Source organism: Alternaria arbusti (assembly GCF_024043155.1).
Source record: "Alternaria arbusti strain BMP 1465 chromosome Unknown scaffold_4, whole genome shotgun sequence".
NCBI classification, from domain to species: domain Eukaryota; kingdom Fungi; phylum Ascomycota; class Dothideomycetes; order Pleosporales; family Pleosporaceae; genus Alternaria; species Alternaria arbusti.
This window is the reverse complement of record NW_026249944.1, coordinates 1513156-1536406: the sequence shown is the minus strand read 5'-3', so window position 1 is coordinate 1536406 and position 23251 is coordinate 1513156. Positions and strand designations below refer to the sequence as shown.

The 23251-nt window shown below is 53.6% G+C and overlaps 6 protein-coding genes across 6 annotated transcripts; 2 read left to right on the top strand and 4 right to left on the bottom strand.

Moving 5' to 3' along the window:
* Nucleotides 1-610: 610 nt before the first annotated feature.
* J4E86_004164 (uncharacterized protein) lies at nucleotides 611-1819 on the bottom strand (the record flags this gene model as incomplete). The annotated part of the gene is made up of 1 exon (XM_051444708.1): nucleotides 611-1819. One exon carries the CDS (start codon nucleotides 1817-1819, stop codon nucleotides 611-613), a length of 1209 nt encoding a protein of 402 aa, XP_051304333.1.
* Nucleotides 1820-2586: 767 nt separating this feature from the next.
* J4E86_004163 (uncharacterized protein) lies at nucleotides 2587-3017 on the top strand (the record flags this gene model as incomplete). Its single annotated transcript, XM_051444707.1, has 2 exons — nucleotides 2587-2927; nucleotides 2978-3017. The coding sequence occupies 2 exons, from the start codon at nucleotides 2587-2589 to the stop codon at nucleotides 3015-3017; spliced, it is 381 nt and encodes a 126-aa protein (XP_051304332.1).
* Nucleotides 3018-3227: 210 nt separating this feature from the next.
* On the top strand, nucleotides 3228-4082 carry J4E86_004162 (uncharacterized protein; the record flags this gene model as incomplete). The annotated part of the gene is made up of 1 exon (XM_051444706.1): nucleotides 3228-4082. One exon carries the CDS (start codon nucleotides 3228-3230, stop codon nucleotides 4080-4082), a length of 855 nt encoding a protein of 284 aa, XP_051304331.1.
* A 994-nt stretch (nucleotides 4083-5076) lies between these two features.
* On the bottom strand, nucleotides 5077-5802 carry J4E86_004161 (uncharacterized protein; the record flags this gene model as incomplete). Its single annotated transcript, XM_051444705.1, has 1 exon — nucleotides 5077-5802. One exon carries the CDS (start codon nucleotides 5800-5802, stop codon nucleotides 5077-5079), a length of 726 nt encoding a protein of 241 aa, XP_051304330.1.
* Nucleotides 5803-6088: 286 nt separating this feature from the next.
* J4E86_004160 (uncharacterized protein) lies at nucleotides 6089-7423 on the bottom strand (the record flags this gene model as incomplete). The annotated part of the gene is made up of 1 exon (XM_051444704.1): nucleotides 6089-7423. One exon carries the CDS (start codon nucleotides 7421-7423, stop codon nucleotides 6089-6091), a length of 1335 nt encoding a protein of 444 aa, XP_051304329.1.
* A 4631-nt stretch (nucleotides 7424-12054) lies between these two features.
* Nucleotides 12055-13467, bottom strand: J4E86_004159 (uncharacterized protein; the record flags this gene model as incomplete). The annotated part of the gene is made up of 1 exon (XM_051444703.1): nucleotides 12055-13467. The coding sequence occupies one exon, from the start codon at nucleotides 13465-13467 to the stop codon at nucleotides 12055-12057; it is 1413 nt and encodes a 470-aa protein (XP_051304328.1).
* Nucleotides 13468-23251: the final 9784 nt, after the last annotated feature.

The window sequence follows — 23251 nt, the reverse complement described above, 5'->3', positions numbered from 1 at the left end:
AACACAACCCCGCCGCCCCCCCCCCCCCCCCCCCAAGCGGATAAGCAGCGGCTATCCCCAGTAGTACCTGCTCACCTTCTTAGTTGTGACCGCTATCAGCTGCTGGAATAAGCATCGGCGACCATACACCCGGATAGAGCCTCGATCCCACAGTTTACCAGAATTAGTCTTTTTCTCGTGCTTAAGCTATCTGTCGGCTTCTGTTGTCTCGCAGAAATGCTTTCAGTATGCCGGATGTGTACGTTAAGTCCTGTGTCCAGCCGTCCCACTGCAATCATTGTGCTGGCTGATGCTGCTAGACCTCGCTGTATTCTATTGCTGCTCGGTTATGTGCATACAGCCCCTAGGATGTATTCCTGGTTTTCATGGTGATAGTGATCGCTTATCGTTGGTATTGTATAGAGCTTCTGGATATATGAGAGCACTTTCGAATGCTAGCCAACTTCAAGCAGCAGTCCAGCGCATGCATGGTAATAGGCGCTCAGTATGATGTTCGATCCGATCCAACAAGCGGACGCACCCACGATACTGCATGTTGGTATGTTGTAGTTGAGGAGGGCAACACTGCATGGCGCGCTCATATTCCTCTCTGAAGCAAAAAGGATGGATGTTATCCTTCGAACTGGGAGGGGCGGGAGGGGAGCTTGTCGACCCATTCCTCCATCGTGGTGCCCCTCATCAGATCCCGGAACTTGTAGAATGTGAACGGTCTACCCCCGAGCATCCTTTTCTGCTTATCAAATTCGATCTTGTCGTGCTCAAACAGCTCAATCCTCGTCTGTTCTAGGAAATCAGGCAAATGATCACCCCAATCACAGCCAGTCTGATTTGGCCCATTGTTTGCTTTGATAACGCGATAGCTGGGAACTTCCCTGATTCCAAAAGCTCGGCTTGCTCTCCTCAGCGCTGAGCATAGTTCCTGGTCATCTAGGTCGTTTCCAGCATCACTCGCCCACCCGTGTATGGCTGCATATGTGGTGTAGGAGCCCTGGGGAATGAATGTCGCCAAGGTCAGTATGAACTTGTCCATTGGCCAAAGCTTGCTTGAGTTTGAGATCCGGGCCCGGACTTTTTGCTTCTCGGTAGACTGTACATCTTTCATGTCGGCTTCGCATTGCTTTTTGTAGGCCTCGATAGCTGAGATAGCATCTTTTCGGAAGCTCTGCAAGCGATCGTGGTTGCTGTCGAGTGGTGGTTCCTCTAGATAAGCCTTTGTGAATGGGTAGGCGTCTATTAGTTGAGGTGTAGTCCTAAGTCGCCCTAACAGGGCAAGCTGGTGTGGCAGAGTAGCGAATGCTTTATCGCTAATAAATTCGATCGGCGCGAACGGATCATGAGGCTGTTGGCCGGCTGTCAAACGAGCTGTCTCCTCGTCTTCTTGATGCGAAATCAACTCCACTACCCTGGAAGTTTGCGACCAATCGAATTGGACGTTGGCGACATTGTTCGTGGGTTGATCGATGGCCATTTGGTCTTGATCTCCAAGATTGGGTGGATCGCGGTTTGGGGCATCATCCGAAGTAAGCAGATCATCAAAGCCATGTCCTTGCATCATGGTCCAACAATGCTGTTCTATCTCTAGCAACATTGCATTGCGGACGCGTTTCCTCTCTTTGATAAATCCTTTTTGAATCTTGTGTAGGCGCGTGATCTGATCTCGATGATAGGCAAGCGCCTTATGAACGATTTCGGTCCTCGGGAGCTGGACGAGCCTCTGAACTCGTTTGAGATTGAATTCGATTTTTATCTTGACGCGCTCTTCGCGATCGATCGTGGTCTCCCGCCTAGTCTCCTGTCTGATCTTCTTCCTGTTTGGCATGGTCGGATGATGTGTTGATGTTGTTGAACGCGACGGCTGGGAGGTGTCTAGAGCGTCCGAACGCGTGAACGCGTCGACGCGTCAGGGATGATCGACAGGGCTGTTAGCGTCAGCAAGGTATCTGACTCCGCGACCCCGCGTCGTAGCCTCTTCCTTCAACCTTTCCATGTTTGCCGCACGTCTCTTCTTTAGGATGTTTTGGATAAACTTGCAAAGCGCCGAGCGTTTCCCCGGTTGCTGGAAAGCCAGAAGTCATTCAACTCCGTCCTAAGCCATGATCCCTCGTAAGCCCTGCGCCGTCACCAACCACCCTCTTTCCGATCACGCCTCTTTGCACACCAGTGTTGTGTCGCAAAGAAAGAAAAGAGACCGTTAGCTCTACTGGAACCTACTATCGCGAAAGCAGCTGACAGCGTGGGTGCTTACTGGGCATGGAATCGACTAGTACGACCCAGCTGCCAGCCTCCGTCCAGATTTCCAATTCCCATGAGCTGTGATAGATGAGCAATGGTGAAGTTTGCCGTCCCCTTAAGCCCATGTATGTACCTAAAACATTGTCGAATTTGGAGTCCGTTGATATTGGCCAAGCCGGCTTGATTATAGCCACGTAACCGCTCGGCGCTCGGGTATATAGCAGAGAATTTCATCCCAAGTTTCCTTTAGTAGTCATCCAGTTGATACACTCAATTTTATCCGATCCGGTCTCTCCAGTTCCAACAGATATTCAATACACATCTTCTTCTTCCAGTACCTAGCCATCTCCTACAATGCTGGATCACATCGGCCTCACCGTCCCAGCGTCGCGATTCGAGGAAGTCACGGCCTGGTACCTGGCCGCGCTTGCACCGCTCGGCTACAGCAAACAGATGGATTTTGGTGGGCAGGGTGTTGGCCTAGGCCCAGACAGGTTGAACACCGTTTTCTGGATTTTCGGCAAGGGCGATGCTGAAGCAGCTGCGACACACTTCGCATTTCGATGCACTGATCGAGATGCAGTTGACAAGTTCCATCAAGAGGGGGTGAAAGCCGGTGGGAAGGACAATGGGAAGCCGGGCTTGAGACCGTATCATCCAAACTACTACGCTGCCTTTGTAGTGGATCCTGTTGGGTAAGTGTCGTTGGCAGTTGTCGGTTATTGCATTCGGCTGACAGGTTTAGAAACAATGTAGAAGTCGTGGACCACGATGTGCCACAATAAGTGCAAGCAACAGGAGCATGTATGCCTCAACAGTATTGTTAGACTGCAATGAGATTGGACATCTGATAGGCGACCGATGTGAGGTCAAGCCGTCTCCATACCGCCTGCCCGTTTGACTACTGCCAAGACCCGCGTTTGTTCACAGCTCCTTCCACCCAAATCCCACTCTTGCCTTCTTAACATCATCTTCGACCTCGCGCCAAACCAGTGATGCCAGAGACAGACCGCCTCCAGGCTCTGCTTGAGTTCGCCCGTGAGGCCAATGAGATCGAGCAACATCGCGTCTCGCTCGGAACTTTCCTCGCTGGCCTTCAGCAAGAGAATGAAGACCTCGATGAGGCACAGCTGAAGCAGATTCAGGCAAGCCAACGTATGCCAAGCCACCCACCTTTGCTAACAGGTCAGCTCACCATCTACCAAACGCTCCTGGATCTTTTCAACACCAGTATGTATGACCACGCCATCTACGAGAACCTTCCTAAACGTAAATCAGACGATTCGGTCTCAAAGTCCACTCAAACCTCCGCAATGACAGCCTCATGCGCGACGCAGACCGACGCGGCGACAGACTCCCTTTGGGATCTATTGCCTAAAGCTCGCGAAGAAGCCTACCAGCGCGGCATCGATACTGGAAAAGACGACGGACACATCCAGGGAATCAAGGAAGGCCACAGCGCTGGTATGACGGAAGGCCTAGCTATCGGGCTCAAGCAGGGGCAAACGGAGGGCTTAAAGACAGGGTTAGATCAGGGCAAGGAGGTCGACATACAACGCGGCATCGAGATAGGAAGAAAACTCGGCTATGCTGATGGTCTCGCTGAGCGCCTGAGACAAACAAAGGAGAAGATGAAGAAGCTGGACGAAGAAGACACCAGCAGGCACATACCACAGGTAGAGGCGACTCGCGAGAAGATCATCGTGAAGCTACCTTCAAGGTTACCCGCAATGGTCATCAAGGAGGAGAAGGAGGAAGAGGCTAAGCCCAAGCCTAAGCCTAAGCCCATACCGATGATCAATGGTATCGACCCATTTGCGTCACTTTTGGGTCTGGCACGCAGGAAGTAAATGTGCGTTTGGAGGAGATAGGAAAGAATGTATGCAAAAGGAAGATACCCAATGGACCAGGCGAAGCACAGTCAGTATATCTTGAATTAGGCTTAAGTTAGTCTACTGCGGCTTAACATGAAACTTTGCAGACCATAACTACTCAGCAGCCAAGACTATGACCCCACGAATACCTGAGATTCAAAAGCCGATGTTTGAAGCGTTAATCCAGCGGCGCATACGCGCACATAAAGCGCATCGCAGCGGAAACTTCAATACACACGTGTCGCATGAAATGCCAGCAAATTTACGACATTCAGTAGCTACATCAGCCTGTGGCTAAATCCAATAGGCGACAGCAACATATGATATCAACGCGTCGCTTTCGCGAACTATCAGTCACATGCTACGCACAGTCTACAGACCACTTCATTCCACGACTGTTGAGCGTTGTAGTTTCCAAAACGTATAAGAGTTATCTCAGACTCGCGCTCCCACATAGCCCACTCACTCATCTATACTAACACAACAAAAGCTCGATCAAACTCTTGCCGCAATATGTCTAACCTCATGTGGCCTGTACACGACCAGGTCCTCGAAGGAAGCTGGGAGATAGCGCGCGAGATATTATCGCGAGTCGACTCCATCCACCAGCGCCTTAATCGAAGCCTCCAGTACAGTAACGATCGCGAAGAGCGAGCCAGTATCAGAGAGAAACGGAGGACTCTTCAAACGTACGCTATCCTCTGTGAGCGGACATGGGAGCTCTACGAGTGGGCTCGCAATGACGAAGCAAAAGCTGCGCGACCAGAACATCCTTGGGACACTGAACCAGCATCGCAGTCGAAATATGCGGAGGCTTTGGGACTCACGAAGGATGAGCAGCCAATATCCCCGATGAGGGGCGTGATAGAGCTACATCAGAAGTTGCAGGAAGCCTTTGAAACAGGAGCGGAATTGTTCTATTGAAACACGCGCTCGAATGAATTGATATATTGGACAGTAATAAACACCGTCATATCTCCTTAACCCTCTCCATTAACCCCTCAACCATTGCATCCAGCTTCTGAACCACATCCCACGGCGCCTCTCCCTCCCCTGTACTAACACCCATAGCCTCGCCATACACATTCCCCCAAGCGGGATACCTTAGCATCGGACTCCTCGGATGCCAGTCTTTCCTCCATCGTCGCTCTTCACTCTTCAGTGTATTGATCCGCGCTAACAACTGATGTACTTCTACTAATATGGGAATGTGTGCTGCGCGACCGATGGTGTATTGCTTTGAGGGCGGTGTGACGGCTTCGGCGGCTCGCCATCGTGCTTCGATATCGAGGGTCATTCGGTGTAGGTTCAAGGCGCGGGCTGAGACGGAGTAGAGGAGGTAGTCGTGTTTGGCCCATGCGACTTCGTCGTAGGGGATGTTTGGTGGGGGTGGGCTGAGGTAGTGCTTTACGGTCGAACGAGGGGCGGAGGCGGAGGAACGCGGTGTCTCGGTGAGGGATCGAGGAGGTTGCGAGGACGAATGTGATGTATGTGTTGCGGAGTATGGTGCTCTGTCCGAAAAGCGTGGCGTTGGAACGGGGCCCGATGGTGGCAGTTCCGAGTAGCGAGAGCCGTGGAATGAAGGTTTTCGCGCTGGGGTTGAGAAGTGAGAGGGTTGGTACGAGGACTGCGGACTGTTCTTCGGCGACTCAGCTGAGCGATGAGCGGCGATCTTGGATGAGAACTTGCGCAACATGCTCTTGAGGTTGATGTCAGTGATTGGTGGACGATGGAAGTCCTACCTTGTCGAGGGAATTGTGGATATACTGACAATGATGAGCCTGGCAGTAAGGCGCCATTCACCATATCTGCCATTGACTATGTAGGCTCATCATGCTATTCCAGGTTTTTGCATATCTGCAGTGAATTAAGTGACTTGAAGACGGGAATGTGAAGCAAAGCCTCAACCTATGCGCGGCCAAGTAAAACATTACATGTATTCTCACCGCCAAACCTGGCGGCATGCCAAAAGCCATTTCACTTCAACTAGGAACACCCTCGTACTCCCAACCGTCGACTAATCTTCTCTTTCTTCCTCTCTTGTTCTCTCTCCGGTTCGCTGCACATTTGATGAAAAAGGTAAGCACAGCCAACAAGAAGATAATTACAGCCGCAACTGTCGGCACAACGACAATACGCGTACGGTTGGTGTCAGTAGTAGGAAGATATGGACACGTTGCATTGAGTCCAATGACCCAGCAATCCGGCACACTCAGACTGTTCATGTTGATGTACAGCGCATCTTCATTAGGAGCGGCAGCTTGCCAGGCAGAATAGAGATGTGAGTTTTCCAGCGCGGTGTGAGGTACGCTGAACTGATATGGATCCTGACAATAGCCCTCAGCGTTCGCGTAGTAGGTTGAGTCGTCCGATACACGCCAATTGTAGGGTTGTCGTGGATCGTGACAGGCCACGCGATGGCGTTGGTTGCAGTCTTCTATGCGCCAGCGCTGTGGATATGGCGACTTCATCATGACTACGCAGCGGTTGTCGTTTGTGTCGTCGCCTTCTCCAGAGGAATTGAGAGGCTGGCCAGGTGCGAAGGTCCATAGTGTTGAGTGTACGTATGCGGCGTAGGGTAAAGGATTCTTGTCTGCAGTTGTGTTTGCGAGGGTTTGATTGAGGAACGGTGTGATGCCGCAGGCGGTAAGATTGGTAATGGAAGGTATAGTTGACTGAAAGTCCGGCGTCGCGCTAATATCAAGCGATGGTGCATCAGCGAGAGCCCAAGACGAGTTTCTTGTTGAAGTCAAGGTGTTGTCGGAAGACGCAAACAAGCATCCAGAAGTTACACGCCCATCGGAGCCTACCGATACTGACTGCTCGTCGATGATAGTTCCGGGAGGGAAAACGTATTCGAGATCTGGTCCGAAGTTGTACTTGTCCATTTGCGGATCGATTGTGCTGTAACTAACGACAACCCGACGTAGCTGCTTGAACTCCATGAAAGCTTCTGTAGGCCATCCACTTTGTGTGAACAGCTGTCCATCGGCATTTTTGGAGTCATCGTAGTAACCAATCAATGGGCGGTTAGACCAATCAACGTCATACCACGAGCTGTTCAAGTTTGCGCGTTGGTCACCCAAGGCGTTTGGCGTAAGGGTGTTATCGGAAAGATTACCCTGCAACACATCACTAAGGAGTTGCCCGTCTTCAGGAAGCTGGTCTTGCGCAAGGTTCGGTGCTGGGGCGTCCGGATCGGTGATGGACGAGGCAGCATGCACGTTGAACGTGAACATGGTTATCTCAGCATCAGTCGTAGTGGCTGTAATCTCGAGAAAGTCCTCTATGATACCCGTGAGCAAATCCAGCGTCATCAGAGATGTACAATTATAGCTCCCGATTTGTAGGAGCGGTGGTCCATTGGGGGTGGGGAAGTCGACTATGGTCGGCGTTGCTGCACTCGTCGACGATGTAGAAGACGAAGATGGGGTAGATGATACCGCGTTTGTCGAGCCTGATGATGACTCTGCAGACGCAGGAGCCGATGTCAACGTCTCCTGGCGTTTTCCAAGCTGCGGAGGAATTTCCAGTGTAGATAGAGGAGTATCCGCACTCAATCTATTAGTTGTAGGCACCACTGTTGGTCCCGTCGCCACTGGTAAAGCACCCTCATCTGAGCTGTCTTCATTCGACTGGGGTAACTCCACTGGACATAGACTCCATACTGAACGTAGCGGATCCCAGTAAGTATCGACTGTGAATTGTCGAAAGCCGACAGCTAACAAGTTTGAGAAGCACTTTTGGAAAGCATTATGTTCGTACTGGTTATTCGTGAAGCAGGCTTGAGCTAACGATACAGCTGGCGTAGTATGGAAGTTGATGGGAAGTTGAAGCCCTACATCTCGTTGTGCCTACCATCAGTCAGCGATTCTGTTCGCTGATACTGCGTACGTCGAGCATGAGCCGACGGATCTGGAATGGTGCCACGAAGACCGCGCATGGACGTGTGATGGAACACAACCCCAACACCGTGCGACTACTTCACTGATGAATGCACGGAGTGCAGACAGCTGACACTTACTCTGAATGCCTCAGTCCAGGGCTCTATCCAACGCGTGTTCACAGCGCTCTGATCCGGGTTATACAACTTGTTAGCCGACATTCCCGCTGGCGAACCCGGGGACCAGCACCGTAAACACGTGGCTCACACCTCGCGTGCAACGGAAGGGATGAACGACACCCGTAAGCAGGGAACGCGATAAGATATGTTTAGAAACAGGATACAACGTGGAGTGTTCGTATATGCAGATGCAGGTGTTGATGGGTAGGATGTCGTTGGGATCTGCAGGGCTGGATGCGCGACCGCGACGGACCAACGGCATCACGTGGCAACCCGCTAGTTTTCCCACCAATCCCCTTCCGGCTAAAACTCGACTGGCCAATGATGACGATTCGCATCGTCAAACTCACCGTTCAAAACACCAAGACTGCAATTTGCCAGCGACGATTCCAGCAAAACGTCCGGTGGCTTGCATCACGATTAAGCACCGGGTCGTTTGCAGAACGAGTGGGGGATATGGGGTATCACTGTTTACCCTTGATATAGTCCAGGTGTTCCGCATATTGTTCCCGAAGATTAGAGAAGGATGAGTACAAGCCTCGCACATACGCTTAATACGGGCGTTATAGCTAGGCTTACACAATACCGAACCCGCGTTGCTGGCAACTCGCTACCTACCGCCTGTAAGCGAGAGCTCGTGTCTCACTGCTCTGTACGACCTTGATCGACGTCCGAAAAAATGTTGAAAGAGCTTGCCGGCTGGATGATATGCAGGTCTGCGGCGCGAGGGAAAGCGGACAATGCGTTGGGAGCGCATGGAAGGTTGCGAAAAGCTTGCCGCAGGTCACTGGGAGTAATGCAGGTATGCGGCGCACGCTGACGCTTACAGCACAGATTGCCACGAGTACATTAAACGGGAGAAAAAGGGCCGCTGCAGGAGATGATGAGGTACTGCTATTACGACCCAGTTTTACACGGGATGTCTCCTGGCTGCGGATGCAACGTTGCTGTTGTGGTAAAAGGTCCGCTAGCTGTAGGCGGTCGAAGCAGCGTTGCCCACGGTAAAGCCGAGAGAGTCGGAGCGGTGACTCCGGAAAATTTCTGCACCTTTGCCAATGAGGTGAACGAATAAACGAATAGAAGGCTCCAGGCATGGGGGTCTTGGAAGGATGCAACGCAAGCCGCTGATGCGGCAGGTGCACTTCTGCCTCCTGACAGGATGGAGAAGCAAGTTGCAAGCAAGTCTGACATAGCGACACCTGCGAACTCTGTGTTTGGCATAGCAAGATGGTATCGTTGCATCGAGAGGTCTCCATCTGGAAAGTGCGTACACTGCCACAGGAGGCGGCGATCATTCCGCAGTGTCAACACATTCGCAGTCGCCGAAGCCGAAACCGACGCGAGCCCCAGTATCGGCAAAAGCAGAAACCACGGCTCCAGCTGTTGCAACAGTTCCGCACGTCCGCGGGGATATCCACAGTTGTTTGACGTCTAACGTCTTCACTGCGTATGCACACAAACAAACGAGGTTTCGCCTGGACCCAGTGACTCCACAAGACTGTTGACGCAACCGCTTCCCGTGCGCGTTTCACCGAGGCCATCAGAAGGTAACCGAGCGTGCCGAGCAGCTCGAAGTCTGGTTACGAGGGTCTTGGTCTGACACCCGTCTGATTGACTCTGACAGTCCTGCATACCCCTACATATGTAGTGCGGTTGTGAAAGCGACGCGTTTCGTGCATAACTACTACCTCAAAGCTAGACATGCGATCCTGGACATAGGAAAAAGGTTTCACCATCTGAGCTGCATGCACATGTCATAAGTTCGACCGGTTGGTAGCCCCGCCACGAGCCACAGACTTGAGGCGGAGGAGGTCCGGCACGATCTACGCTAGAGGACGACGTTGTGATGCTTGTGCAGATCGAAGGGATCACGACATTCACACGCAGGAACCCACCGTCAGAAGGGCCTCATCGAGTCCCCTGATGATGTTGTTCGTAAAAAGAAACATGCTCAGGACCGAGTTACGCCGGACTATCGTAACCGTACCGTTCAACGTTGAACGGTAAATGGGGATGTGCATGCGTCTACTCGCCCCCGAACAGAAGCGAATCCGATGTCCCACAATACCGCCGTCCCTGGTACCGATGAAGTCGCATTGTGACATGTATGGGCCTGAACCAAAGCCGATGGATCACGGACCCGAGGGACTGGAAACTGAAATACTCCCTCTCGAGGACGGCGACCTTCCACCAACGGCTCAGCGACGGCGTTGTCCTTAGCATCACAGGGAAGGGCGGTAGACTATGGGATTGAACGGCGACATCCTCTCGACGGCGCCCACCCGGTACCAGAGTTCGAAAGACGCTATCGATTAGACCTTCTGTGTCCACATTAGGGTACCAGAGTTTGAACTATGCCATATGCACAAAATGCCCGTGTCTTTCCAACGCTCCTTGCACCATTGCGGACATGGAGATATGCGCTAGTCGCGAATCTCGCGAGCCGTCGCGCACTAGAGCGTAGATCAAAGTCTAATAGCCGTAAGCGGTAAGGTCACCAGTAGCCGCATGATCGAAGTCCCAGTGTCTTGTTTTCAGTGTTTTTCTAGTCGCCGACCCTGGGTGTAGTGCGTTGGCCGATTGGAACGTTGACATGGACGGCTCAACGATCATACCGAGGACGTTGAATCGTGAAATACAAAAGATGCGATTCGCTCGGATGTGCGGTGGTAGGGGGCCAGAGCGACCGTACCGCACCGGGCGGGATTGAGTGTATGATTCGTGAACACAGCTAGAGCGAGGAGATCACGGTGGGCGTATCTGTGCGTACAAACTGGAGGTGCGTGGACAGTTCGTAATTTCCACAGCTGCAAAGTAAGTGTGGCATGGGGAAGTCTTCCGAAACTATTGCCTCCGTCACGGATTGCTATCGTGGTATACGTCCATCCCAGGGAATCCCTGGGGACATGTTTCCAGAAGTGCCGAAGCACATCTTCATGTCGCAGGTATCACGGGTGACAGATTCTTGCTCAGCGGTCCAGAGCCCCACCTCGGCCACTATTGGTGGCAGTGTTAGGAAAAGGAGCGACCAATCAGTCATTTTAGAAGAAGTTATTGTTCGTCAGCTGTGTGGGTCCAGTCCAATAAGGAGACGGTGTAGGCGACACTGCAGAAGCTGCGACGGGTACGACTGCGTGGACTGATCGGGATCGCGGCGAGATCGCTCCATGCGTACGTTGAGGTGTGGAGAGGGGTTTTCAGCGTGGTGGCTATCGCGGACGATTGTGAGTATCTGTCACGAGTGGGTACCACAAGCAGTCGAGATGTCATTGGAGCGGTGAGCTCTCGCCTTGAAGCGTTTAGAAACCTGGAACTTAGTGTTCGGCGATCGCTGTTCAGTGTGGGAACTCCTTGTTGTACCCCGTCAGGCGTTCAAGTGAGGGAACTTGGTACTGGGAGTCACTAAGGAATCGTGTGATGATTGAAGTTTGTTCACAAGGTCATAATTTGTTATAGTGTATTGTTTTTGATTGGCATCGGTGTAGACGCTTGCGGGTGCTGTCGCACTGCTGGGTATTATTACTGGCGACTAATTGTCGCAGTGTACAGTAAGACCTCCCTGGGTCCAAATGGAGAAACGCCGTAGTGTGTCGGACTTCGACATAGGCGACGCTACCTGGCTCAGACAAGCCAGAATAGAAACAAAATAATGTGCCTCCCAACCGTGACACATGAACAGAGATGCTACATGGGGTATCCTGAGAGTCGTGTACAATGTTTCCCTTTTTAGGTGCATGCAAAACCAGAGTAGACAAGGTTGAAAAGCTTTGTAACAAGCAAGGTGTCGATCATTGAACATCGGCCATTAATAGAAGTAGGTTGTTTGAAACATGCGACGTATAGACAAGAAGGGGTATGGTGAACAACGTGAAACATGATAGACAGCTACATGATGTTTCGCAGCGACATCCTGTCCTTTGGTGAGACGGGCGCACTTCTGACTTCCGCTGGAACAGATGGCAGCACGTAGGGTGACGGTAGTTGTCGCGCAGCTGGACTGGTGCTTGCGCTCGAGGACTGAGGGACCGAGAGTGTCGGCTCTGCGAGCGAATGGAAAGGGGGCAACGCTCGTTGGGGCACACTAGTCGGCGCAGACTGAGGCATAGAGTGGTGATGTGTGAGCTGAGGGGTAGGCTGAGTGAGCAGTCGCGGTGGTTGTGGTCGCTCGTAGTTGGGCTCCCGGAAGGCAGGCGCAGGCTTGGGCGCAGAGGCTTCACTGCGGTGGAGCGGCGGGAGTTGTAATGAGCCGCGTCTCCTGTGCAGGTCGTATGAGGAGTCGTCTTCGGGCGCAAAGCCGGTGGTAGGCAAGTAGCGGGTGGAAGAGCTTTTGCGCTCTTCCCTGCTACCAACTAATGGAGCAAGTGTGATGTCGAGAGGGGAAGCTGCGCCACGAGGCGAGCGCGACTCTGAGCCAGTGTCGGTGATCAGGGAAGGAGCGCCATCAGCAGATACGATGGAGTAGCCAGAAGGCGAGGGCATGGGTGTCTCGAATCCTCGTGCTCGTACTGTGGCGGATGCTCCATAGGCTGAGATGTCAAGAGGCTGCGGGCGCGATCCGGGGTATGGCTCGAAACGCTGGGGCTGGGGCAGCTTGAGTGCATGTGGAGAGTTGGTTGGAATGTTGAGAGAGGACCTGTGTGAGTCGTGGTATGAAGACATCCGGTGCTCCTCGTGATGAGCCTGGCTGTGGGGTGTTGGGTAGTGGTAGCCAGTCTGGGGATGGTGCATGTGCTCTCGGGATCTTTGTTCAGGACGCTCAGGGTTGCGCTTGCGGCGGTTCTGGCCACCATTCCACCAGTTCTTGACTGCGTTGTCGCTGCGTCCCTTTAACCGCCTTGCAATCTCCGCCCACCTCTTGCCCATCTCAGCGACCATCTTCTCAATCAGCTCCCCCTCTTCTCCGGTGATGGGATCATGGTTCAGTGTTGGCTTCAGGTTCTGGTGGTAGCGCTCTCTGCATTGCTTTGGTGACCGGGAGCCAATCTCCTGTGAGATGCGTACCCAGTTGTGAGGTCCATTACGGGCGACGAGGTTAACGAGCCACTGATCCTCGTGCTGCGACCAAGGGCCGCGTCTGTGGGCAACCATGTCGAACTCTTCTGAGAGGGAAGGAGCGACACAGGGTTGAAGTGAGGTATTGGGTCCGCGCTGGTATGAATGCGGCGGACGGTGAGCACGTTCAAGGTCAGACTCCTCGATTATGGCTAGATGATCAGGGAGATCAAGATGTTGGTTGGGCTTGAACTGTTGCAAAGTGTGGGGATGTGCTGCATCGTGGGTTAGTTTTGCGTACATCATTAGAATGGGGCAGGCGAGGAGTGCAACCAAGACTATCTCAGAACATTTGGTGATCAAATGCAATGAATGACAGTAGGTATAGTTGGGATGCAGCGCAGGCTGAACAGTAGTAGTGCTGAGAGCACGGTACAACAAATGCAGCCGATGACAAGGAGAGGTGATGAGTGAGGGTAAGACGTACCTGATTGTGCGGATGAGAAGCACAGAGCAAAGTGTCAGTGTCGATTGTTGTATGGTAGAGGGGAAGTTGAATGATGGTTGACGTTGTTAGACGAGCCAACGGTAACGTGGTAGAGGCGGGCACTGGTATATATCACGACGGGCGCGGGGAGGAGTAGTCAGGACACTTGGACGCCAAGGCGGTCGAGGAGCTATTGACTTGTTCGGGACGGGCAGATGTGAGCGAGGATTCTGCTTTTCAGACGATGCGGCTAAGGCACTGGTGAGATGGTGGACGGAGAGCGCTGGGGCGTCATGCGGCGCTCTGAGCGACTAGCTGGGCCCTGAGCAGCAGAGGGCTAATGTAATCGTTGTCGACGACGCACACAAGCAGCGATGGACCTGGTTAGGTGCCAGATCGTCGGATTCGACAAGTACCCTGTATCACATCGTGGCATGGCGTATGGCGCTCGCCCGGCGCCGACTTGGGACGGCAGAAAAAGCAAGCGTTGCGCCCAGCTCGCATTACCACCCTGGAAACAAGCGTAGTGAAGTGCTCCCCCCTGCGACGCTCCCTGGCCGCCGACAGCGCGCTCGTCCCCGCCAGCGGCCCACCGCTCGCGCGAAATGGTCGCATTCGCTGGGGCCCCTGGCCGTTTCGTTGTCGATTCATGATGGTGCACGCTAGCAGCAAGGCCGGTGGGATTCAGAAGACACCATGGAGACAGTCAAAGATACCCCCACTCGGCGCGATACTTGGACAGCCCCTGCCCACAGTAAAACCAAACATATCGACCGCCGTAGGGTTGAGCAGCAGCCTCAGCCAGCCAGCCTCAGCGGCATCCAGGATGCTCCAGTGGGCTCGACGTGGTCCCCATCATGACAAGCTCTGTGTACCGTCACCCTGGTTCAGGAAGGCCGGACATGCGCCTTGGGCCCTCTGGCGCGCTTGTCGCCCTTGCCTGACAGCCATGATGGACATGTTGGGTTTGCAGTGTCAAGCAACGGGGTCTACATGTCTTCGTGATGCCGTTTCCCCATGGCAAACTGCGCTGAACTGGTGTCTCGAGCAGGCCGGCCGTCGACACGAGGCAGGCCTCTCCAGCGCCGCACGATGCACGTTGCAGTCAGCACTTGGGCGTCGATCAAACGGGTGCTGGTGCTGGGTGCGGACCGGGCGCGAGTAGTGTGATCGTCACCGGCCCTCACATTGGAGGACACGAGGTCGGCGAGGTGCGCTTGGCATCACGACGTCTCCTTTTCGGGCCTGTCGTTCTCCCGAGGCTAGCGCGGTGCACTCACATCGAACTGGGCGTGTTTCTGGTGTTCTATTTTCTGGCGAGTGCGACACACAACCTGTTTCCTGAGGCGCGTGTCTCTGGCCGCGCTGGGGTGGTGTTGAGGGTGTCTGCTGGCGGCCGTTGGTGGGCTGGAGTGATCTGCCGGCGGGACAGTAGCGAAAAGTAGCGAGCCCGCTCAACTGGATAGCCTGCACCAGTGAGCGCCTGCCGTGGCATTTGGAATATTGCCAGCTAGTACAGTAGCCCTCGATTTGCGCTCCAGCCCTTTTCGGCAGCCTCGGAGGCCACTCGTGCACGCTTTGGGATGGGCAAAACCGTTGCTGGCCAAAACACATCGTCACTCTCGCTCCCATTCTATCGTCGCCGAAGTCACCCACTAGGGCGATCGCAACCTGCTGCGGGTATCTTGGTTATACCGTGACGCTATTATCTCGATCGTCCTGCACGCTGCAACGAGACCCTCGAGGGCAGCGAGTGAGGCTGTCCGTCGCCCAACTTTCTCCATTTATCCCCAGCCCGACGTCGACCTATTACGCCATCGGTGGGGACACTGTACATGTACTCAATCTGATACCGCTGCTGAAGGCTATATCGCGAGTCACCCATGTCGGCGCCGCGCAGAATAGAGACAGCCTCGTCCAGACTGCTGCACACCCCACGCGACATGGTTCCAACTCTGTTCCCTCACCCAGCACCAGGGCTTGGTTGCGTTCGGATAGACCGAGGTCTCGCCATTCCTTGTCCGTCGCATGCGGCGCAGGCGTGGCTGATGCATCAGATCCGGGGGTTTCATCGCTCTTACCGTTAGCGGCCTAGCGCGTCCCAGTTGCGAGGCCTAGCGTTCACGGGACGCACAGCATCCGGCCGAGTGGGTGCTTTGTTTCGCTGAGCCTCAGCCGCTTTCTGCTGCACATGCGCTCCAATGCAGCAACCTCGCCGTTCACCCGACGACTTTATTTGTCCAATCTGCCCTTGCCATCCATACGTTCGCTTCAAATCGCCTGCAGGACTCAACGGTCGCCGTCGCCGATCGCTTCCGAGCCCGCAATTTCGACGAACGAATGACAATTCCATGCGTTGCATTTGCAATTCTGCTACATGCACGCAGACGTGTGGCCCGCCGCTGATTCAGCACCCCCGTCTTGACCAGGGTCGTGAGCGATCGTAGTAACAAACTCTCGCCAAACACGCAGGCCTGTCTTTCGCGTTCGGATTCGCGCAACGGCTGTTTGTCTTGAGAGCGCCCTGCCTGAGTCGCCTAATCGCCAAACCATGTACCACCGAATGTCATCCATGACCCTCTACCCCTTCTGTTCCTCGGAGCACCGCGCGGGGTCTTCCGCTTGGTCGATGGAATCTGAAATCCTAGCTCGCTGCCCATCGTGGTTGGCTGCTTCGTACGTCTGCCGCAGCTATACGCCTGCCCATCCTCAACCATGCCGCGCAGCATCCCGTCCTGTGGGACGAACGGTGGTTCCAACACTGAGGTGTGGCTCCTGCCGTGTTCGCTGCAATGTCTGAGCAGGACAATTTGCAGACACAGCATTTTGCCATGGCTAGCACGCTTTCGTGTCATGTCTTCCATATGACCTCGACCGAAGATGCTCGGCCCTTGGTCTATATCCATGTCGACGCTGCAACTGCTCCCGATGCCAGAGTGCATCCTGTGCAAGAGCGGCATCTTTCCGCGCTACCTTCCGCGCGCCTCGTCACCCTCTTGCGAGTCGCGGAATATTGGATGTCGTCGGCGAAAGTCCCCTAGCCAGGATTGCCCTCTCTCTTGGCCGGCACAAAGAGAGGATGTGCGCGGGTGGAAGGGGATGAAAGACCCACGGATTGGCAAAACCTTCGCAACGTGTTCCCTGCAAGTGACTCTACGCCTCCATCACCAAGCGTCTCGCAACACACGCCGCATAGTGCACCCGATGTGCACCTCACAGCAACGGCGACCGATGTCGACCAAGTTACCATCTTGACATCCTGCGCTGTGCAACTATATGATCGCCGAGGACGGTTCTAGAGTCAACAGTAGTACGCTCACACCTTGCTTGTCTGACTGCCCCGCCCCCAATATCGTATTGGTAGTGATAAATCGTCATGGACGGCACAATCCGACCAGGGTTTGCGGAAGCACGCACTGCCGTAAACAGTTCTCCAGCAAAGGAAGGGGTGCGAGACCCGTGTGGATTTGCATTTCCTCGAATAACTCTCCATAGGATCAGACAGGGATACCCAGCCACGATCTCACAGATCAGATTAACGAATGATCTGCGCTCAGCCAATAACAAAGCCAACTCGCTGCGTCAATCTTCTGAAACTCATTACCCACCTTCGACTGTCGTTTGTTCTTCCGTCGTGGCTTGTTCATATCGACCGGGACTCCCATTGGTGGTGGCGCGTACCGCTCTTCCCAAAACAGGTTGCGGTTGACGAAACGTCTTCAAATTGAGGTTTGCAGCTCACGGTTATTTGACAGCGGCACACCAGCGGCCAAACTGATCGACTTGTCCGCGCAGTGGCCCGCACCAGCCTCACTATACAAGGCACCCACGCATGGGTGGCAGCACAGCTCAGCACCTGGCCTACATGCGACTTTTGATTTTACATTCCACGCTGCACTCATGCTTCAGAAGTCTCTGGGGTGGTGGCACTACACCACCGTGCAGTCTTCACGCAGGAGCTCATGCAGTAAATTGTCGTCTCTGACTCGTCATCGACTCCATCTGCACACGTTAGCGCGCTGCTGCGGCGCATCCTCTCGACTGGTCCAAAGCAAGATGCGGCGCCAGCGAGGGAAGGCCGTTTAGCTTAGATCTGAGCGGCCGCCGAATCGGATCGGCATGCCCCACCAAAACCCCTTTCTCCTCGCTCAAAGGGCTGCAAAAGTAAGTAAAACCATATTCTGGTCAGCAATTGCTATCCAAAATCAGCAGCCAAGGTTGTTGGCATCCTGTACGACTCGTCGCTCGGCCCATGCCGACACACACCTTGTTGTTGCCTCTCAACATCTCCATGATTCGCCGGGAATGTGCGTGACTTGCATCACCCGCCCACACGGAAAATAGCACTGGACGGCCGATCATCTGTTTCGGAATTTCACCGTCTGGCGAGACGTTAATGGCGTTGATCACGATGACACCTTACCAAGCCCTTTGGGGATCGTCAATAGACATGATGCGGATGACCTCGCCGAGATACTAGCACTTGGTGATGGATGCATGTGCACGCAAAATCTTGTACTAGGACCGGCCTGTCGGTCCAGGCACTTGGTTCCGTACCTATTGAATGAACCTATGCCACCGATCCCGCGTTCGGCCGTGGCCATGCAATGCCCGCAGCCGCACCACTACCCGCACAACATGGAGCGGCGCCGAACCCTCAATGTCAACGCTTGAGAAAGCTTCCTCTTTACTGTACTCCCAAGGTCGGCCATGGTGTCATACTCGTTCCTTTGCTTCAGGTCCATGTGCGCGTGCTATGATCTGCAACACTGATGATCGACCGGATGACCACATCCGGAAGGAGATCCACGACTCGTGAGCCTGCTTGCGTGCTCATGGCGATCAGGGTATAATCTTTGCTTTTTCGTTTTCTGTAGGGCTCGCAGTCAAGGCATTCACTGCACCGCCTCGCCTCACGTTTTCATCCCCTTTCGTGTACTGCCGAATTTCCGAATCCAATCCTTTGCAGTGCAGCACTGCTGTATCAGTTGCTGCCCTATGCTTCCACAAGGCATTCATCAAACACAGGGCACCACTCACGACGTTCAGGAACGTCAACGGTCGGCCCCGTTCACGTCAGAGGCATGATCTAGCATCAAATGGGATCCTCGTACAGGGATAATCGCTTCACTTTGTTGGCAAGAGCTGGATGAGCGTTCACCGTTTCTTGACAGAGACAGCGCTGCACGTCCCTATGTCGTTGAGAATGACAGCGCATCGTGCGAGTAGGATGTACCCACACTATGCAGAGTTGTCAAGCCGTGTAGAGCCATTCACGGTTTATTGTTGACCGGCATCCGCTCGGTTTCGCATCCTTTCACACGATAGCCATAATCCTGGCTGGACAGTACCTGAGGGATTCTCCGGAAGGCACCGCCGATCTGCATGCAGCACAATGTTGCCTGTTAGCCTGTGGTTACCGCTTTCGGATTATCAGCTTATCGTTTTGTTCTCTTAATACGCCGAGCACCAATCATGGAGACGAGTCGAGCAACTTCGAGGCACTGCAGAATCCTGTTTTGCGGACTCGCTATTCTTTTCGACCATCACTGACTCGTCACGACATCGAACGATAATGAGCAGTGTAGCTTTGGGCTCCAAACCTTCACCGTTGGATACGCGCGCTTGTAGGCATGAAAAGTTCCGGTGGTTAAGCTGGATATCAGGTTAACCTGAAATCAGTCATGGGAGCGAATGATGATCGCCTCTGCACAGTGCACAAGAGTTTATCCCTCTGTTTTGCTATTCGCTTGATTCAGCGTTGTATATCGTTTTGATGCCATTCCTCAAGCTGTTCTCCTGGCTGAGGACGGCTGTGTTGCCCTACGTGAAAACGGGGGTACGTCTGACTCTGCTATGCCAGACAATCGATCTATGCACCTTTCCCCAGCGAAGTCTCGCAGCAATTTTACTTTGCTTTCCCTTTTTCGCTTGTTCCTCAGTCTCCCATCAGCCCAAGCTACGGTCTGCGTCTGCTATCACCTGTTCGGTTATCAAGTGCAGCTGCTGTCTGATTGTATGACAGCTCTCAGGAATCTGTCGCAACATTCACCATTTCTTTTGTATACATCATTTCTTCTATTGTGACGCTGACAATTTCATTAGAATTCCAACCCTACAACTGGAGTACCCCCTACACAACGCATACTATTCCGGACGTGAACCCAGGCATTCATTAGTACTCAGAATAGCCACAGGCTCAGCTCGTCAAGCTCGTCACACTGGTCGATAAGAAGCACCACCTTCCTTCCATTCTCAACGATGCTGTGGAAACTGCTATCTCACGCATCGCACTTGTTGCATAAGTACCACCTTACGTTGTACCTTCCACGACACGCGATGTCCGTTCCGAAATCCCGTTAAGGTACTTTGACAGCGCCGAACACCAAGACCCAGGGCCACGGTAAAAGTACGAAGCTTGTCTACATACGGTCATACAATTAACCCTTGCGGTCATGAGTGGCGGAAGAATTGAGACGGATATAGTGAGTTGATGATACACGGCAGTTTAGGGTTGGACGTGGGGTAACGCAATGACGAGGTGCAACTTGCTGATTAAATTGCGCAGTTAAGCGGTGCATGGGCTACACCTATTCCATCACTGCAATCAGGTCGACGGATGCGAACACGCGACTAGGCATCATGGAACAGCTCAGCGAAATGAACACCACACACACAAACAGGGTTGGGGCAAAACACCCTATCGAAAGATGGACAACGTTCCTCTATACGCAGCCACGCAGGTTCACTCGCTAAACGTTCAGCTACCCTGCCCTCAGCATCCACGAGCTGCATCTGCACACTTCAGCAGCCATCTTACATGAGCAGCACGGCAATCCCGGTTGGCGAGGGCTATAGCTCAGCCAGCGAGCACATACCCCTCGTGCTCTCTGGTGCCACCCTTCGGAAGCCCGTCAGAAGCTGAACACGAACCCGGGGCCTCGCACCTGGGTCCAACGCCCGGAAGCGCCGCCTACTGTAGCATGCTTCTAGGGAGTTTCTAAAGGGTTGCACGGCGCGCACGCGAACGTCTGACTGCGTTATCGGCCGGCCGCTGCGCAGGTCTCGTCACCTCCTTCAAACGATTCAAGGACCCTCAAGCACGCGAAACCCCTCCTAGCACTGGTTCTCACAACCCCATTGTTTCTCTGTCTCTCTTCCCACCAGGGTGTCATACTCCTACAGATGAATGGATCTGTACCTCCCGGTCACATTTCGCACCATACTCCCCAATCTGTCAGTCGCGCGGGCCGCAGCCGTCCGGAACCAATCTCCAGCGTCATCCACCCGTGGCTTGCAGCTTGTCTTGTCTGACACAAGGACAAGGGCCCTGGCCTCCCCCATGCACCCAACCAAACAACGGCGGGGTTCGGACGCAAGCAGGGCACTCAAACCTCACGCATCTAGGCATGCAAGCGAGCAGAGGCCAAAATTGCCCGCCTTAAGCCACGAGGCAGCAAAAGCCGTTGTGCCACGCTAAACTTGATTTATTTATAGCGTTGCGCTGGCCTAACGTGCATTTCTTCCACCCAGGTATCCTATCTCACGCCTCGGGAGTCGGAGACGGCAGGTAGATGTGCGTGTATATCCGCCGGCAATCTTGACGCAGAAGCGCGATATCACACTGCGGCGCGGTTTCCCTTGGGTTTGTACAGTTGCTTGCGCGTGTCGCGGTGTTCGCGATAGTGGATAGTGGAGCCCTGTATTAGGCCCGATGCCACCCGTCATCTACGACTCTGTTGTGCATCGCCCGTTTGCAGTAGAAGGCGCGAAATTCTTTGCGTCGCAGATGTGGAGACAATTCCGGCTGATGAAGTAATGTACACGGTATGTCACTCTGAACATGGCCTTTTGTGTAAGTGCTCGCCGGGGCTTTGTACAGCACTGATAACTATGTACCGTGTGGCTTCGTACCAGAGGAAACTGTCCGACGTTCTTTCCGGCTTGTCGAACAGTCCGAAAGCAGTATCTCATTCATTGCACCGAGCTTATGTTGCTCATACGATACTAATCACTAATAAGACAGGGCCTTCCGCTGGTCAAGTCAATAGGCAAACTCACCGCAACCAACCCCACATCGTCATCGTTGAGTAGACTACGACCAGCCCGTGCACATGGCTACCCACATCACGATTCTGCAGCTGCATCTCATATCCTGCAGCCGGTAAGCATCCACGGACCTCCTCCTGGGTGTACAATCAATTCCATGACAACCCGACACTTGTTTCTCTTAGTCAACGTATCGGCCGAAGGCCGTGTTTACGCACGAAAGCAGAACGAGGACCCTGCATCCCATTCCCCTGCTAATATCGCATCGGTCAGATTTCTCGATATGATAGCTGTAGATGTCTGGGGTAAGTTTGAGGGTGAGTGAGGCGAATGGGCAGAGCAAGGGCAATCAGCAAGGGGGCGTGCAAAGTGTAAGACCGAGGTACGATATCATTGGGGGAGTAGACGAGAATCATGCCATTGGGTATCATGGTCATCTCAGCGGGTGGTCCCAACAACTTGGTAAGCTAGTTCAACGGGCGCGTAACTGTGACTGGTAGGTTGGTTCGGACAGTTTGCCCTTGCCTTTACACGCAGATTAGGTGCCTTGGGCTGTTGCGTTGCTGCCGTATTTTGATGCGTTTTTCTTTCTCCCTCTCGATGATGCAGGACCCTAAACCTTTTCGCGTGTCGTGCGTCTGCTTCTAGAACAACCGTCTTAAGCGAAAATGGCCTGTTTTCCAGCCTTAGCTTCATGCTTTGGGCCTCTACGTCGTCATTTTGAGACAAGGCAAAGTTAACAATGGGCGCCTGCAAGCGACAGCGCGTCACAATCCACATTTTCCACGCCCCCAATTCTTGTCGCGAAGCAGAAAATCCTTCAGCCTCCTGCTGCATGTCCGCTTCTTCCGAGTCAGTTGGGCAAGAAGACAAGGTCGGTTTGCATCCGCCCGTCCAGCGAACCAAGTTGCGTCCCAACTACCTCACGATCTCCCGCGCCCTGCGCCACACGAATCCTTCCAACAGGGCCAAAACGGTAAAACTAAACATTTTTATCCTGTTTTGTATCCGGATCGTCTTACTTCCGGAATCCTTTGACGAATCCATTGCATCCTCGATTGCTGTTTTGGGTAAGGGCGCGCTGCCGACATGGTGTTGCACGCAGCGAACGGTTGGTAATGGTGTTTTGTGGAGAGCTGGAATGCTGCTTGTCGGTGGCACCGCACGTATGAGACGTTTGAACTGTTGACGAGACGCGTAGGAGGTGCTGCAACTGGATTGTTTGGGGTGCAGACTGCGACATTATGGTTGGTGGTAATGAAATGCCGAGCTGGGTTCTTCAGCTTGTACGGTCCACACCTTTTCTCTCTACCTCACGACTCAGCACTACAACCACTCGTCCGGTACTTGCAGGCGACAAACGGCTTAGATGACATGCACTACCTAAACTACTCTTGGCAATACCGTGGTTCCGCGCAACGATGTCCTGAACGGTACCGCGCGGACTGGGCCGCTCCTTCGTGGCAACTTGCTAGGCTGATCACCTTATCCGTCTGGAGATAACCGGGAAACTTCACCTCGGCACCCAAGCGGGCTGACGGTCATAGTAATCAC